Genomic DNA, 14,706 nt, shown 5'->3' on the forward strand with positions numbered 1-14,706 from the left:
GAAAGTGCACCATGTGTGCATTTCGGTTCCGTTTCGAACCATACAAGCTCTATTCAAGTGCCTAACAAACATATGTGTAAATGTGTGTGTCTTAGGGTCACTTGGAGTCCAATTTGAAGTCATCAAAAAAGTCCGGTGTTGGTCGACCGAAGGGTAAGCCCTAAGGTCTTTCTAAGGTCATTTCTCATTCACGGTTTGTTTGAGCTTACGTATTATCATACATGTGATGTGTGTGAGCTTATTACAAACCAAAAGACCTATTTAATATTACAGACCAATATCCCTACTGAATATATATATTACAATTGAAAAATGTGTATTGGTCTTCAAGCTTTAAGCTTTGTGCCCATCTTGATCTTAACAATCTTAGTTCCTACACAAAACCTCAAACACCCATTAGATACAAAGAGTATTTATCATAATCAAAACCGGGTGTGACCGATATGGTCAATAGAGGACCAGTCCAGTCAAATCTTTGAGATCTAGCTTCGTCATCTACTGCACTTCATGACGAGTTTAGACAGTTCTCGATCTCTTCTTCTTGCCGGTTCACAGAGATGGAGAGGGTCATTGTAGTGAATTTCAGTGAGTTGAATGATCGAATCCAGGAGATGCAGGACAAGAGAGATCAGATGACGATGGATTTCGACTTCGATGCAGGTGATGGCGTCGATGGCGGTGTGGATGAAGGCGAGATCTAGTTTCAGGGGAGCATTCTGCAGATTATAAAATATCTTTATGATTCATTATCTTTTATATTCTATGGTCTGTACTTATGAAACAACTTTTATTTTTCTTTTCTTTCTTTTCTCTTTTACACACTACACTCTAACCCATTGTCTATTTTGGATTCTGCTGATAGTTGGGTTACCTATTTTTATCTGTTGGCATGTATTGATTTTGGGAATGCCATGGTTGTCTATTTCTTAGGTATTGCATGTTCCCATGATTATGTTTGTGTGTAATGCCTAGATGATTGTCTTGTGCTCTCTTGTTGGATATCATGTGATAAACGACATATAAATCATTGTCTACTTGATTGAATGCTTAGCTTAGAATGCCTCCTGCATGGCAGATGCAGTTGATGTGTAATTGTATGTTGGTAGTGGAATATAGGTTCTCGCATGCCCTAAACTTCTGATATACTAGCTGTTGAGAATCTTTTATATAGGCTTATTTAGGAAATGTCCTATTTATAGATTACATGTTGCCGAATTTTCAGTGGACTTTTCCAACATAAAACCTTGTCAAATGATGATTATAATGAAATTAAAAGTTAAAATCTTTTTGAAAGGATGAGTGAAAACTCAATGAAAAATAAACTTCATCCTCACATAATCATCAGGTGTTTAAAAACAAAAACGTAGCTCCATCCCTAGGGAAAGACCGTAAAGAACTTATATGCATCATGGTTTGACTTGTTGAATATTAAGGCTCTTCTAAGAACCTTGATCATCATTGTATTCCATGTTTTTTGATATGGATGGTTCTCGGTTATGTGCTTTATTTCATGCCTTAATGTATGTCTTCTGATGCATACGTGATCTATAGGGATGATTATACTGATTGAATGGTGAAGTGAATAAATCTTAATTCAATGTATTCGTTTTAAAAGACTTAAAAAAAATTTGATTGCTTACACTTCTTGGGAATATTTATCCATCTAGTCTACGCAGTTTGTTTTATCTATGCTTGGATTCAATTTGCTAGGGGAAGCTTTCAAGTAAAATTTACAGGTCTTAGCACCTAATATTTTAGTTGATATTTCCTATTGACTTAGACTTTGTGAATATTGATTATTGTTTGTGGTGCATAATTCTCATATCTACAACATGATAATGATGGAATTTATGTTTTATTGCATAGATCATACTGGAACTATTTGAGTAGTTGTGGATAAATTGCTAGGTTTTATAAACTCAAACAGGTCATTGTTTATACAAGATTTGTTTTGGAAAGTCTTATTTTCAAATGGCACTTTGTCGAAATTTTTCAAAAATTTTCCAAAACTTATAATGTCTAAAGATGACATTTACCCATTGCTTAGAGCTGTGTTTTTTATGGTCCTTTTTGCTGTTGCCAAAAGGGGGAGATGAAGAGAGGCAAAATTATTGGGTTAAAATTAGGTTTTATTTAATGCATATTGTTAGGGGGAGTCTTCTAAGGCTAAACCCATATTTTTGCTTGATGTATTTGTCATCATAAAAAAAGGGAGAATGTTGACCTTATAGGTCACGCCGGTTTTGATAATGACAAATATCTGTTGTATTTGATGGGTATTTGAGGTTATGTGCAGGTATACTGATTAGCAGATCATATTGATAGCACAAAGAGGAATTGGAGCTGAAGACCCAATATATGTTGTATTTTATTTCATTATTATTTAAAGGGTCTGTAATAGTAAATAGGGCTCGACTTGTAATAATTGCATGCATCACCTGCATAATTTAATAGGTAAGCTCAAAACTAAAAAGGAACTAAAAATGACTCTAGGACACTCACTTATGCACATATTTATGTTGGTCATTTGAATAGGGTGATTGCTTACTTAAATAGGACCAAATTGCACTAAATGTGCACATTCGATTGGCTGTACTTGTATGTACAAAGACCTCCCGATCGACCGAACCAAGACCGAGTTAACAGATTGACCATAGCCCGGTCGATCGAACTTGTCCAGTTCACTTATACCCGGCCGACTGAACTCCCTAGGAGTCAACATAATTGACCTTTTGGTCGATCGTGCCCAAAATGAATAACAATGCCCTGGTCGACCGAGTTCCCACGTGTGAGAACTCAACGGTCTGGCTGATTGAACTAGACAGTTCAAAAAGTTCTCGGTCGACCGAACCGTACTGAAAGGGCAAAATTGCCTTGAACCTCCAAGTTCGGTCGACCAAACTTAAAGCAACTCGATCGACTGAACTTAAAACAACTTTGGTCGACCGGTGCTCTCGGGTTGTCCCATTATTTTTACCATGGTTATTATTTTTAAACGTGGTTAATTATATTAAAATATATTAAAACTTTCTTAACAATTCCATACGTATCCTGAATGGTCATATTTTTGGGGATGTCTATATATACCCCCTCATTTGGAATAATTAGCATGAAATTAACAATCTTAATTAGGAAAAATCCTTTGAAATTTCAAAATCTATAATAATCATTTTTTAGTCTCCAACACTCATTCTTACCAAATTTTATTACTCAAATATCTTTATAAGTGTGATTTGAGTGTTATTGTTCTATATGTTTGCTCTCTCAAGATTGTACTTGTTTGATATTATTTTATTTGAGAGCAAAACCTCAAGTGTTCTTAGGGGACTTCATTGATAAGTCTATCCTAAGAAGACTTCACTTGAGCTTTTGAGTATTGCATTGTCATTGTAATATCTGGAGAAGTTCTTATTTGATTTTGGTTATAAAAATCTTTTCAAATCATTTTCAAATATCTAGTGTGTTTCATCTTGAGAAATCTTTGAAGAGATATTTGTTTATGTGGTGAAAATCTTTGTTGTAATATTCATTAAGTTATATCATTTGTTGAATACAAAAATTAAATCCTCTTTGCAAGCCATATATATATATTTCTTGAGCTTTATACATTGAGAAAATCTACTCGTTGAGATATTTGAAGTATTGCTAATATCTTTGTCTGAGCATCGTGATTGAAAATATTTTGTGATACAAAAATCATATTGTTTGCACTCTCACACACTGATTGCATCGATCATATAACTATTTGAGAGTAGAACTCTAAGACCATATTGAGCTTACTTTATTATATCATTTGGCGGTGTATGTGATTGCGTAGATTGGGTACACATTTGCTTTACATGAAAGCATGATCATTGTACCAATTTCATTGTTGTGAACATACTGTTGTATTCCAGGCACGGGCCTGAAAAGGGAGACTAGCCCTAGTAAATAGTCCCGGATTGGCTTAGAGCCGGTTAGGAAAGTTAGGTGCGCCATCCTGTTAAGGTGTGTTGGTTGAGGTCAGCCCCTTGAATTGACCTGATTGTAATCGGTGCAGCTCCACCCTTTAAGTGAGTCTTTAGTGGAATCCTTGGGTTTGCGAGCTAGAGGCGGGAACGTAGGCACAATTGGCCGAACCCCGATAACATATCTTGTGTGCACTGTTTATCTTTTTGCAATTTACATTCCTGCACATGTATGTTATAATTGTGAATGCCGCGCATAATTTAATTTTCCCACGTTATATTTATATGCGCATTTGGAATTACATAGACAGACCCTAGGTCACGTAATACTAGTAATCTAGCTTAACCTAGGAGGAATAAATTTTAAAATTCCAATTCGCCCCCCTCTTGGGAATACACCAATTCTAACATCATGGTAGTTCAATTTGATTTGAAGTTAGAGCAGTTGGATGTTAAAACAATATTTCTTCATAGTGATTTAGAAAAGAAAATTTATATGGAATAGTTCAAAGGTTTCGTAGAGCCTAGGAAGGAGAATTATGTTTGTAGATTGAGGAAATTATTGTATGGCTGAAAGCAAAAATCGTCAAGGCAGTGGTATAGGCACTTTGATCCATACATGATGAGTATCAGATATACTCGCCATGAGTATGATTGTTATGTTTACTTTAAAATCCTATCTGAAGGTTCATTTATCTTCCACTATTATATATTGATGATATGTTGATTGCTATAAATAATATTTGTGACGTCAATGGTTTAGAGTCCTTATTAAGTAAGAGATTTGAGATGAAGGATCTTGGTGTTGCAAATCAGATCCTTGGGATCGAAATATAGAGAGATAGGACATATCGGAAACTTTGGGTCTCTCAAAAGGCTTATATAGAGAAGATATTAGAGATATTTAGCATGAACAATGTTAAGCCAGTATCTACCCCATTGGCAAATCATTCCAAGCTATCTTTAATATAATGTCCACAATCAAAGGAGATTGTGGGGGAGATGTCAAGAGTACCATAAGCCAATGCAGTGGGTTGCTTAATGTACGTCATGGTTTGTATTTGTCCAAATCTTGCATATGTAGCTAGGACGACGAGTAAGTTTATGGCAAATCTAGGCAAGGAACATTGGAGTGCTTTGAAGTGGATCCTCAGACACTTTGAGTTTGGTACGGGACATGATTCAGTTCTAATACGAGGATTCTTTTATATAGATTATGTAAGAGACTTGGATGATAGAAGGGGTCTAACAGAGGTTATATATTCACTATGGCAGGTGGACCTAATTGGAAGTCCATGTTACAGTTAATTGTTCCATTATCTATCATTGAGGCACAACATATGACAGTGACTATGGCTGCAAAGGAGACTATGTGGTTGAAGGAATTGGTAACTAAACTTGGCATAAAGCAATAAACTATTCATTTATGTTGTGATAGTCAGGATGCTATTTACTTTGCAATGAACTAAGTTTATCATGTTAGAACAAAGCACATTGTACTTAGATATCACAAGATACGAAAGTTGATTGGTACTAATGAGATTTAGTTGGTTAAGGTGGCTGCACAACAAAATACAGCTTACATGTTAACAAAGGTTGTTACTAAGGAGAAGTTTATGCCTTACTTGAACTTACTGCATTTGTTGAATCAATGTTATGCAACTTCAGGTGGAGGTACAAGTTTGAAAGTTCCAAAGGGGTGAATATTCACTAAGATAAAAATTATTGAGTTGTGACTAATATTCAGAGGGTATACACTTGAAAGCTATTACAAATTGCATGATACCCTCTGTTTGCTTAAACTAGTTGAGTTGGGGTGTGTTGTTTTGCTCCCCACGGTATGATGAAGGCTATTACAAATTGCATGATACCCTTTGTTTGCTTAAACTAGTTAAGTGGGGGTGTCGTTTTTCTCCCCACAGTATGATTCAATATGTTTTAGTCAAGGTGCAATGTAAGTCTATATCATATGAAGGTATTTTGGGGTTTTCATATGGGGCTATATATACTCATTGTAACCGAAGGTTAAAATATTAAGGTAGTTTTTCATTTAAGAGTGAAAATTGTGCAGGGATTCCATGAACGTAAGCACATATTCGAAACACATAAATTCGTATTCTTTTTCTCCCCTTTGATTATCTTTAATTTTTATATTTATTGTATGTATGTGCACATAATCTTAGGGCGTAATTTCACTACAGATATATTAATAAATTTGTGACATACATTGCACCTAAATGCAACTAAATAACAATCAAGAAGTGTATTAAAATTATTTAAATTTATAAAAATCAACATTTCAATAAAATAGATAAGAGCCAAAATACAAATATATATATATATATATATGTATTATAAATTGATAATAGATTATTATAATCAAGTTTATTTTACAAATGAGGTATGAGAGAATATGACTACTCAAGTTTATTTTATTTGCATAAGTTAAAATATGATACATATTATACTTTTATGTTTTTAAAATTAGAGTTGGAGAATAAGTTGTAGAACACGTTATGTAGTTTTAGAATAAAAAATATAAATTTAATCATAGATGATTTATAACTACATTTAAAATATAGTTATATATCTAACGTAGTGTGTGTGTGTGTGTATATATATATATATAAACAAATAGATAATACTTTTTTTATATTAATATTCATAATATATTTTTTCTAGATGCTATTTTTTTCTAAAATTGAAATTTAAAATCATAATGTGATAGGTACTCTTCATTGATACAAATACAAGTATATAGCTCTACTCCTTATATTTTTATTAATAATGTAAATAATTACCTCCTTTTAAATAAAAATTCTATCGTTTTCATGAACAACAATTTTAAATTCTAAATTTGAATTTCTATTGATTTGAATTTATAAAGCAAAAGTATATGTATTTTAGTGTAAAAATCTTTTTTGTTAAACATAATATTGTACTACATCTTTACCCTTTGACATAAACCTCGTTTGAATTTTTGGTTCACTCAATTCTTTTATTTTCAATTCGAAGTAAAAAAAGGGGTAAACAAAATAGAAGTTACTAGCTCGAAATTCAATTCTAAAAGATTTCGTTGCAGCCAATAAGTGAGATACCATAAGAGGGCATTTTTATGCAAGTTTCAAATTTAAGGATAGATTGGTCAAGCAAAATGTTAGAGAGAGAGAGAGAGAGAGAGAGAGAGAGAGAGAGAGAGAACCTCAATATGAACAGCCCATGCGACTTAGGGCACAATTCAAGGCCCGGCCCACAATTGAAACCATCTACTCTAACATTGGCCCAAACATAATTTTTTTTCTAGCCAGAAGTTTCAACTACAAAATTGGCCTTGTTAATTTATTTTTTGGTACAAATGAAAAAAAAAAAAAAAACTAATTCAATGTTCGTTACATTGAAATGGAATGAATTGAGAATGAAATAAATGAAAATTTAGGTGATGAATATGTAAAATTATAAAAAATTATTTTATTTCATTTTCATTCCATTTTTACGTACCAAACAACTTTTAAGATTTCATGCACGTCTTGAAAATATGAAAGCCTAAGCAAATAGCTTTCTTATTTTGCGAATGAATTTTCGGCACACCGGGCATGCCCTCCTTTCCCCATCATAAATCCTGCAATATTTATTATATATAAAATTATTAATGAATTTATATATATACACTCATAATGCCTCCTTCAATCTTTTGAAGGATAACTTATATTATTTTAAGTTAATATATAGTTGGAAATTACAGGACCCTTTAATTATATGTAATTGGAAACTACAGAGTCTTTAATATTATTCTACCTTTTTATCTTTTGTCTTTGTATTTTATAATTAATAAAAATGTTAAGATGACATATTTATTTGTGTTGCTAGTTTTTAATTTTAATTTTTAATTTTTGATAAAATTAAAACTAAATTTATATTTTTTAGTTATTTTTTCAACTATTGCTATAGTATTTTAATATCCAAAATACTTATTTTAGATAAATGTTTTAATTAAAATCAAAATAAAATGGAAAATTTTTAAATATAATTAAAATAAAAATATCTATAAATTTTATAAATTTTGAAAAAGAAATAAACATTTATAAAAATATTATTTTTTAAATATTTTAATTTGTCATGTATAATAGAATTGTTCTCGAGACATTAAAAGATTGTTTGGAACCACTTATATAAAAATGTTTTAAGAAACAGTACTAAGTTTAATAAATGCTGATAATAAAGGTTGTATTGAAAAAATGTTGAAAATTATAAGTGATGTTTGGTTGTATTTAAAATAAATGATATTTGGATGCTTAAACTTTATTATAAGATACTTTACGATTATTTTAAACATATTTGAAATTAAAAATATTAATATTTTTAATTAAGACTTTTATTAATAAGTATTTAATTTGTGATAATTAAAATTTAAATATTATTGTTAAAAAATAACATAATAATATAATTTTTAATTAATAATAATCTTATTATTATTATTGTATATTTATAACATATTACTATAAAATTAAATTATGATAAAAATAATATTATTAATTAAATTTAAAATTTAATTTGAATTAATAAATAGTTATTGCTCAATTAAGAATTAAATTATAATAACTAATATGTATTTTTATATATATTTTAAATAAAAATATTAATATTTTTATAATTAAAATTTGAAATAATAATTATATCAGTTTTATAATTTAAATTTATATTAAATAAAATAATATAATATTACTTATTAATTAACAATAATCTTGTAATTTAAGTTAAAAATATTACTAATAACTAAATTAAAAATTTTAATTTATTTAATGTTAATTTAAATTTATAGATGGTTCTTTTTATTCATTCTAGAATTAATTATATTATATTAATAATTAATGGGCTATAATGCTTAATAAAATAATATATGATTAGGTTTTAATTAATAATTATGTTAAGAGTTTTTTAATTAATATTAAATATTTTTTGTGAAGTAAAAAATAGTAAAATATTATTTCTTATTAACAATGATGTTGTTCTTACTTTATATTTACAACATATGATTATTATATTAATTTATGTTAAAATAATATTATTAATTAAATTAATATTTTTAATTTTAATATTAATTCAAATTAGTAGATAATTCTTCTTTTTATTCAAAAATTGAATTATGTTTCAATAATAATTAATATTATAAAATACATAATTAATAATATATGATTATTTCCTAATGTATTTTTAAAATATAAAATAGCTGAATTTTCTTATATTTACAAAATTTTTTCTAGTAACTTAAAAAAAAAAAAAATCGACATGATTCATACTGCTGTGTATTGAACTACACAAATTCTAAATTCAAAACTGAATAATAAAAATGAGAGTACCTGTGGGCACATTGGCAGCAGGTGGCAGAGTGACCACAGGGAACAAAGAAACAGCTCCGCCGCTGCTCGTAGCAAATCACGCACAGCTTTCCATCGTACAGATCCTCCGACCAACATTTCCGCCCACCGCAATTTCCGGTCTCCATGTCCTCTCCTCCTCCTTCTTGCAGTTGCGTTCCGTACGTGCATCGCACTGCCGTCGCCGGCACCGGCAGGAGCGGGTCAGTCTCCGTCTCACTCTCCAAGTCGCAGTCATCCAGGCAATTCAATATCATGCATATCACAATTGCCAACAATGCTGCTCAAAGAAAAAATGCCTTTCCTATCTGAGAATTTAACTTGCATGCTGTTTAATTGAGGACAGAGTACGGTTCAATTCTTCCGGACTCTGAAAATTTTCAATTCCACTAAAATATATTGCTCGGATTTCAATTTGGAATTACTTTAAAAAAGCATTTTTCTTAAAAAAAAAAAAAACTTATTTTAAAAATTATTTATCTAAAAATATTCTGATTTTACTTATTATAAGTATTTTATAGATAAGTGCTTTTCTTATAAAATTAATTTTAAAAAAATATTTATTTTTTTAATAAAAATAATCTGAAAAGGTATTTTTGAAATATATATTTATTTAAGTGTGAACTAAATGCTACTTATTGGCATAAATATTTAAAATAAGTTTTTTTTTTTCGGAGAAAATATTTATATTTTAGTTAGGAGTAGAGGAGTCCATAGATGGACTTGTTACATATGAATGAACATCAATTTAACTCAAAAGTTTAAGCTTATTAGGTCTTGGGTTCAACCATATATATAAGCATTCATCATCCACTCAATTTTTTTCAATGTGGGATAAACTCACAACTAAAATTCTCAACAATTTTAAGATGCTCTGAGTGGGATTTTATTCTTTTCGAATATATCTCAAAATGGGTAATACTTTTCTTAAGCAAAACTTGAGATAATATTAAATTTAAAACTCGAGTTGTATATGTAGTATTTGTGTTACCTAGAAGGGCAAAATAAACAACCGCCCGAACCGTTATAGAGAGGGCTAACCACCATCCAATTGCCGGATCACCATTGTTCTGTATTTATAAAGGGGAAAAAAAATTAAGTGTTTTCTTCTAACACCATGTTTGGTTTGCAGAATAGAATGAGATACGAAAAAAAATGAAATGAGAATTTAAAATAGAAATCATGATAAAATCAAGTAAGGGTTTTGATTTCATTGCATTCCTACACATCAAACGTTCACTAAGCTTTAAACCAAGAAATGCGTAGAAAACCTAAAGTACAAATTGGTTAAAGAGGACTAACTTGAAAAAGGGAGACTGGGTAGTGTCTATTTGCTTCACTGAGTCCGGTCAGGATAACAAGTTGTGTGTGGTTGGAAGCCTGAATCATGAGTCGACTCACTCCATCTCCCTCTAGTGTTGAATGCATGTTCACTCTTTTCCCCCTCTGCCTTCAACCCTGCTGTCTGATTTGTTCAAAATTACAAAAAAATTAAGAGACAACAGTGAGAAAAATGATTATAAGACTTGAATGAACAGCATATAGAATATGAATTTGAACAAAGTAGTATAAAATTATGTTAAGTGTCACACAAATTTACACAAATCTAAACATAGATAATACAACCTTCAGTCATTTCATAGTTACAGTAAATACATTTTAAATATAGTATACTTGGATTAGTACAAATGATTCGGAAAAAAATACAGTATAGAATTGTATTGGGTTTCTTGAAAATGAAACATATTCAAATCTAAGAACGAAATTCATATTCCCAATCATTACCTAAGCATAATTTAGGGTGCTTAAAAAACCACATGGAAAATGAAATGAATTCATTTCCTTTCCAGTAGCAGGTCAAGTGGGTCTGGAATACATTTGACTGCAATGTGGCCCATGTGGGCATGTTTTCTTCTGTTTTTCTCGGCAACCAAGCAGGGAAATGAAAATACGAAGCCAGAAAAGAAAGAAAGAAAGAAAGAAAGAAAATTTCCAACGTCACCTCAAAACTTCTTGAAGATGGCCTTCAAGTGGAGCTCATCGATCTGCGGCTGCTGCATTTGAACAAGCACATTGGTCGCTCAGCAGAAAATGGTCGCTCAGCAGAAAATGCAGAAAGAAACTGAAGAAAATAAATGGTAGCAGCAGAGCGAATAGGCTGCTACATGATAATGAGTTTGATCTGGAATTGGATTGGACAGCCGCAAGCATGAAGTAGATGGGATGGGCGAGTGACACACTTGAGTCTAAGAGAACTCAAAAGAAAAGAAATATGAAGTAAAAGACAGATGAGAGAAGGCTGACCGGTAGGTGTAAGGGTAAGTAATGCCTCTTTCTAAGATTCAAGCAACCTCCTCCAAACTTTTTTGGCGGGTAATTGAATGGCAGATAAGGAACTTTGAATGGAAGGTCTTTGCAACACAAAGACACGGTCACCCACATTAATTAATACAAGTCTATGCTTAATAAATTATTATATTACAGGAAACAGTAGCCTTTTTGGATTTATTATTATATTTGCTAAAGGTACAAGGATAACTCCCACTGCACCCCTTTTAACATCGAGTCTATGGGTGAGTTTGATATACTTGACTCAAAAGTTTCAGCCGCCTATTGGGTTTTGGACCCAACAATGCATACAAGCACTCATCATTCACTCAATTTTTTTAATGTGGGACAAACTCACAAGTGAAATTCTCAACAATCTTCTCCTCACTTGTATATAAGCACCTACCATCCACTCAATTTTTTCAATGTGAAACAAACTCACAAATGGAATTCTCAATAATCTCCCCCTCACTTGTGACTCCAATTGCTTCCCCTTGAACAAAACCCGTCTTTCTCATGAGAGTAAGCTCAATTCTCCAATAGTTGCTTAAGTAGGTTTTACCACCATGCCTTAATTCCGTGCATCGGATTATATTCCAAGTGCCTCTGAACCAATCTTACCTCCCATGCTTTTATCCTATTCAAATCCATCTTCTAAGCTTAGATAATCTTTATTGGCCCCAGTTACACATTTGGTCCTCCAAACTCTTAGTACATCAAGATAATTAGCTTCACGCCTCAAATATTTTTTTTTTTTCAATGTTGCCCACCCAGAGTCATGGACCGTCGGCTCTGAGAGATGTCTATTTATTTATGTAAAAATCGCCAAAATTTTGAGTTACATTCTGTCCAAATTCATATAAATTTAAATTTGAAATATGAACTCCAATTTAACCTACAACTCATTCTTATAGTCTAGTCTTGCAATAACATGTCACAATCTGTAACATATATAAATAAAATAAAATTGTAAAAAGTAAAAATTAACAATCCAATTTGTAAAAACCCCAACAATGCATTTTTTGGGTTAATTGTTTATAATACTTTTAGTTCAAGAAATTTGATAGTATATTATCACTAATATTACAATATTAAGATTTAAGTTGGCACGTCCTATTGACTTTCTAAAAAGTACCATTTCACATTCATATGCTCATTTATCAAATAATAATTTTATTTATTTTTAATGTTTGAAACAGAATGATGAATATAACCCTTATTTCTCTCTATTTGTCTCGGACTCTCGTCTTTCTCATTTCTAAAATAGAAGTCAAAGGCTAAAATTGTCATTTAGCATATGAAAAAGTAAATGTGGAATGACAAGAATTAGGAGCATTTTTTTTTGAGTGCCAATAGTGCCGAAGTTAATATATTCAGATTATAGGTTGTCATTACACTTGTTGAGAAGTAGCTCATGAGGACACGAGAAGCTCACAAGAATAGGTCCATTTGGCTAGTTGAAAATTGTACTTGTTATTGGAGTCTTTCTCAAATATTTATGAAAATTAATCGTGATTCAAGCCCTCAAAATTTAGGGAAATTTAGTTTACCTCTCAAAGTAAATTGCATAGGTCTGAATTGCACTTTATTCTAACAGTATGATCCTTAAATTCTTATAATGAGGCTAGTTCAAGTCCCTCTTTATATATAAACTTCATTAAAGATAAAATTAAAATGTTAATAATTAAATCATCATAATTTAAACCTCAAGATTTCCCGATTGTGAAGATCCTTATAAAATTTTTTAATAGAAACAACAAATGAGCAAGTAAAATTCTTAGGTGGGCTGCTAAAGGCCCAAAAATACGATAGCAAATTATCAGGCTTGCAAATTCTGTAAGTTGGGCCTTCCATGAAAATTTTCAGACGTTGGGCCTTAAATCTGAACTACTTGGGCCTCAAATCCACAAGCTTCCTGTACAAACCACAACCTGAGGCCGCAAGCCACTTTAAGAAGGCTCTACTGTTTATAATGTTGGCAATTTTCTATGTGTCCCTCAAACCCTTCACAAAAAAACTAGCCTGGTTTGGGCGTAGTGTCATGTTGTATTTATTTTAATTTTATATTTTTCTAATTTAAAAAATTATGTATGAATTGTTAAAATATTTTCTGAAAAAATCAATTTTATGGGCTTTCAAAGTCTTCCATTTATGAATTCTTTAAAGCATTCATGAGAAGTATATAATGTTATGTGGGTATGGGACTTTGTCCCATATTGGAAAGAGTGGGAAATGAAAAGTCATTGATAAATGATAAGGTGAAATAATCTTTTAAAATTGATTAACATATAGTGCTAGTGTGTACTCTAGTGCACCTTAGGACGGTACTTCGCACACGCGCTAGTGGTGCACAAGCACTTATCATTTAGCATCGTTGCGAGATCGTGACCGTTGATCATGATCGGATGACTTAAAAAATTAATTTTATATTTTTTATAAGATCAAGTGGTGCAATCTGAACTGTATAACTAATCTAATGGTCAGAATAATTGATTTTCCAAAATGTCGTGACCATGAGATCTTGAAAGTGCAACTGGGTCTACTGAACACAAAGAAAGAATTAAATATATTCTAAACTATGTCGACCAAGGCTTGACTAGATTTGAACAGATGTAACCTTTCGGAAAAGGCATAATTCTATCTATTTAAAGATAGAATTCACTCCATGAAGATATAGAAATATTCAATCTTTCTCTCTTCTTCTTTCTCTTATAAGACTTTCACAAATTATATTTTCTTTAATCCTGAGTTCTGTTTTCTATAGAAATAAAATTTCAAAAATTTGTTTAAATTCCTCTGAGGGTGTTTGTGATCAGATTTTCATTTGTGTATAACGCAAACTGATATCAGGTTACATTCTATATTTTATTGTATATTGGAAATATATTTGCTGACTAAATACATACCGATCTGGTGGAGACAAATAACGTTTTAAGGAAAACGACATTATAACGTGCCTTGAAGCGTTTTCTGTTCTGCAGCATTTTATACATTTGTTATTCTACATAAATTAGACTTAGAAGAGAATTAACAGGGGTTTTTTAGGTCTAATCTCT

The 14,706-nt window shown here is 31.1% G+C and overlaps 1 protein-coding gene across 1 annotated transcript; it reads right to left on the reverse strand.

Annotated features, from left to right (window-relative positions):
- Positions 1 to 7,150: 7,150 nt before the first annotated feature.
- Positions 7,151 to 11,612, reverse strand: LOC131155387 (E3 ubiquitin-protein ligase APD3-like). The gene is made up of 5 exons (XM_058108476.1): positions 11,325 to 11,612; positions 10,625 to 10,787; positions 10,314 to 10,392; positions 9,305 to 9,602; positions 7,151 to 7,566 (listed from the first exon to the last, which is right to left on the reverse strand). Exons 2-5 carry the CDS (start codon positions 10,748 to 10,750, stop codon positions 7,491 to 7,493), a joined length of 579 nt encoding a protein of 192 aa, XP_057964459.1. The 5' UTR covers positions 10,751 to 10,787; positions 11,325 to 11,612; the 3' UTR covers positions 7,151 to 7,490.
- Positions 11,613 to 14,706: the final 3,094 nt, after the last annotated feature.

This window comes from Malania oleifera, chromosome 1 (genome assembly GCF_029873635.1).
Source record: "Malania oleifera isolate guangnan ecotype guangnan chromosome 1, ASM2987363v1, whole genome shotgun sequence".
NCBI classification, from domain to species: domain Eukaryota; kingdom Viridiplantae; phylum Streptophyta; class Magnoliopsida; order Santalales; family Ximeniaceae; genus Malania; species Malania oleifera.

Excerpts from the sequence above, each read along its gene's own strand:
- LOC131155387 (XM_058108476.1), bottom strand. The coding sequence starts at position 10,750 with ATGCATTCAACACTAGAGGGAGATGGAGTGAGTCGACTCATGATTCAG. Across the intron at positions 10,393-10,624 it reads ACCCAGTCTCCCTTTTTCAA|AACAATGGTGATCCGGCAAT; the intron begins GTTAGTCCTCTT and ends TTATAAATACAG. Across the intron at positions 9,603-10,313 it reads TGTTTATTTTGCCCTTCTAG|CATTGTTGGCAATTGTGATA; the intron begins GTAACACAAATA and ends TTCTTTGAGCAG.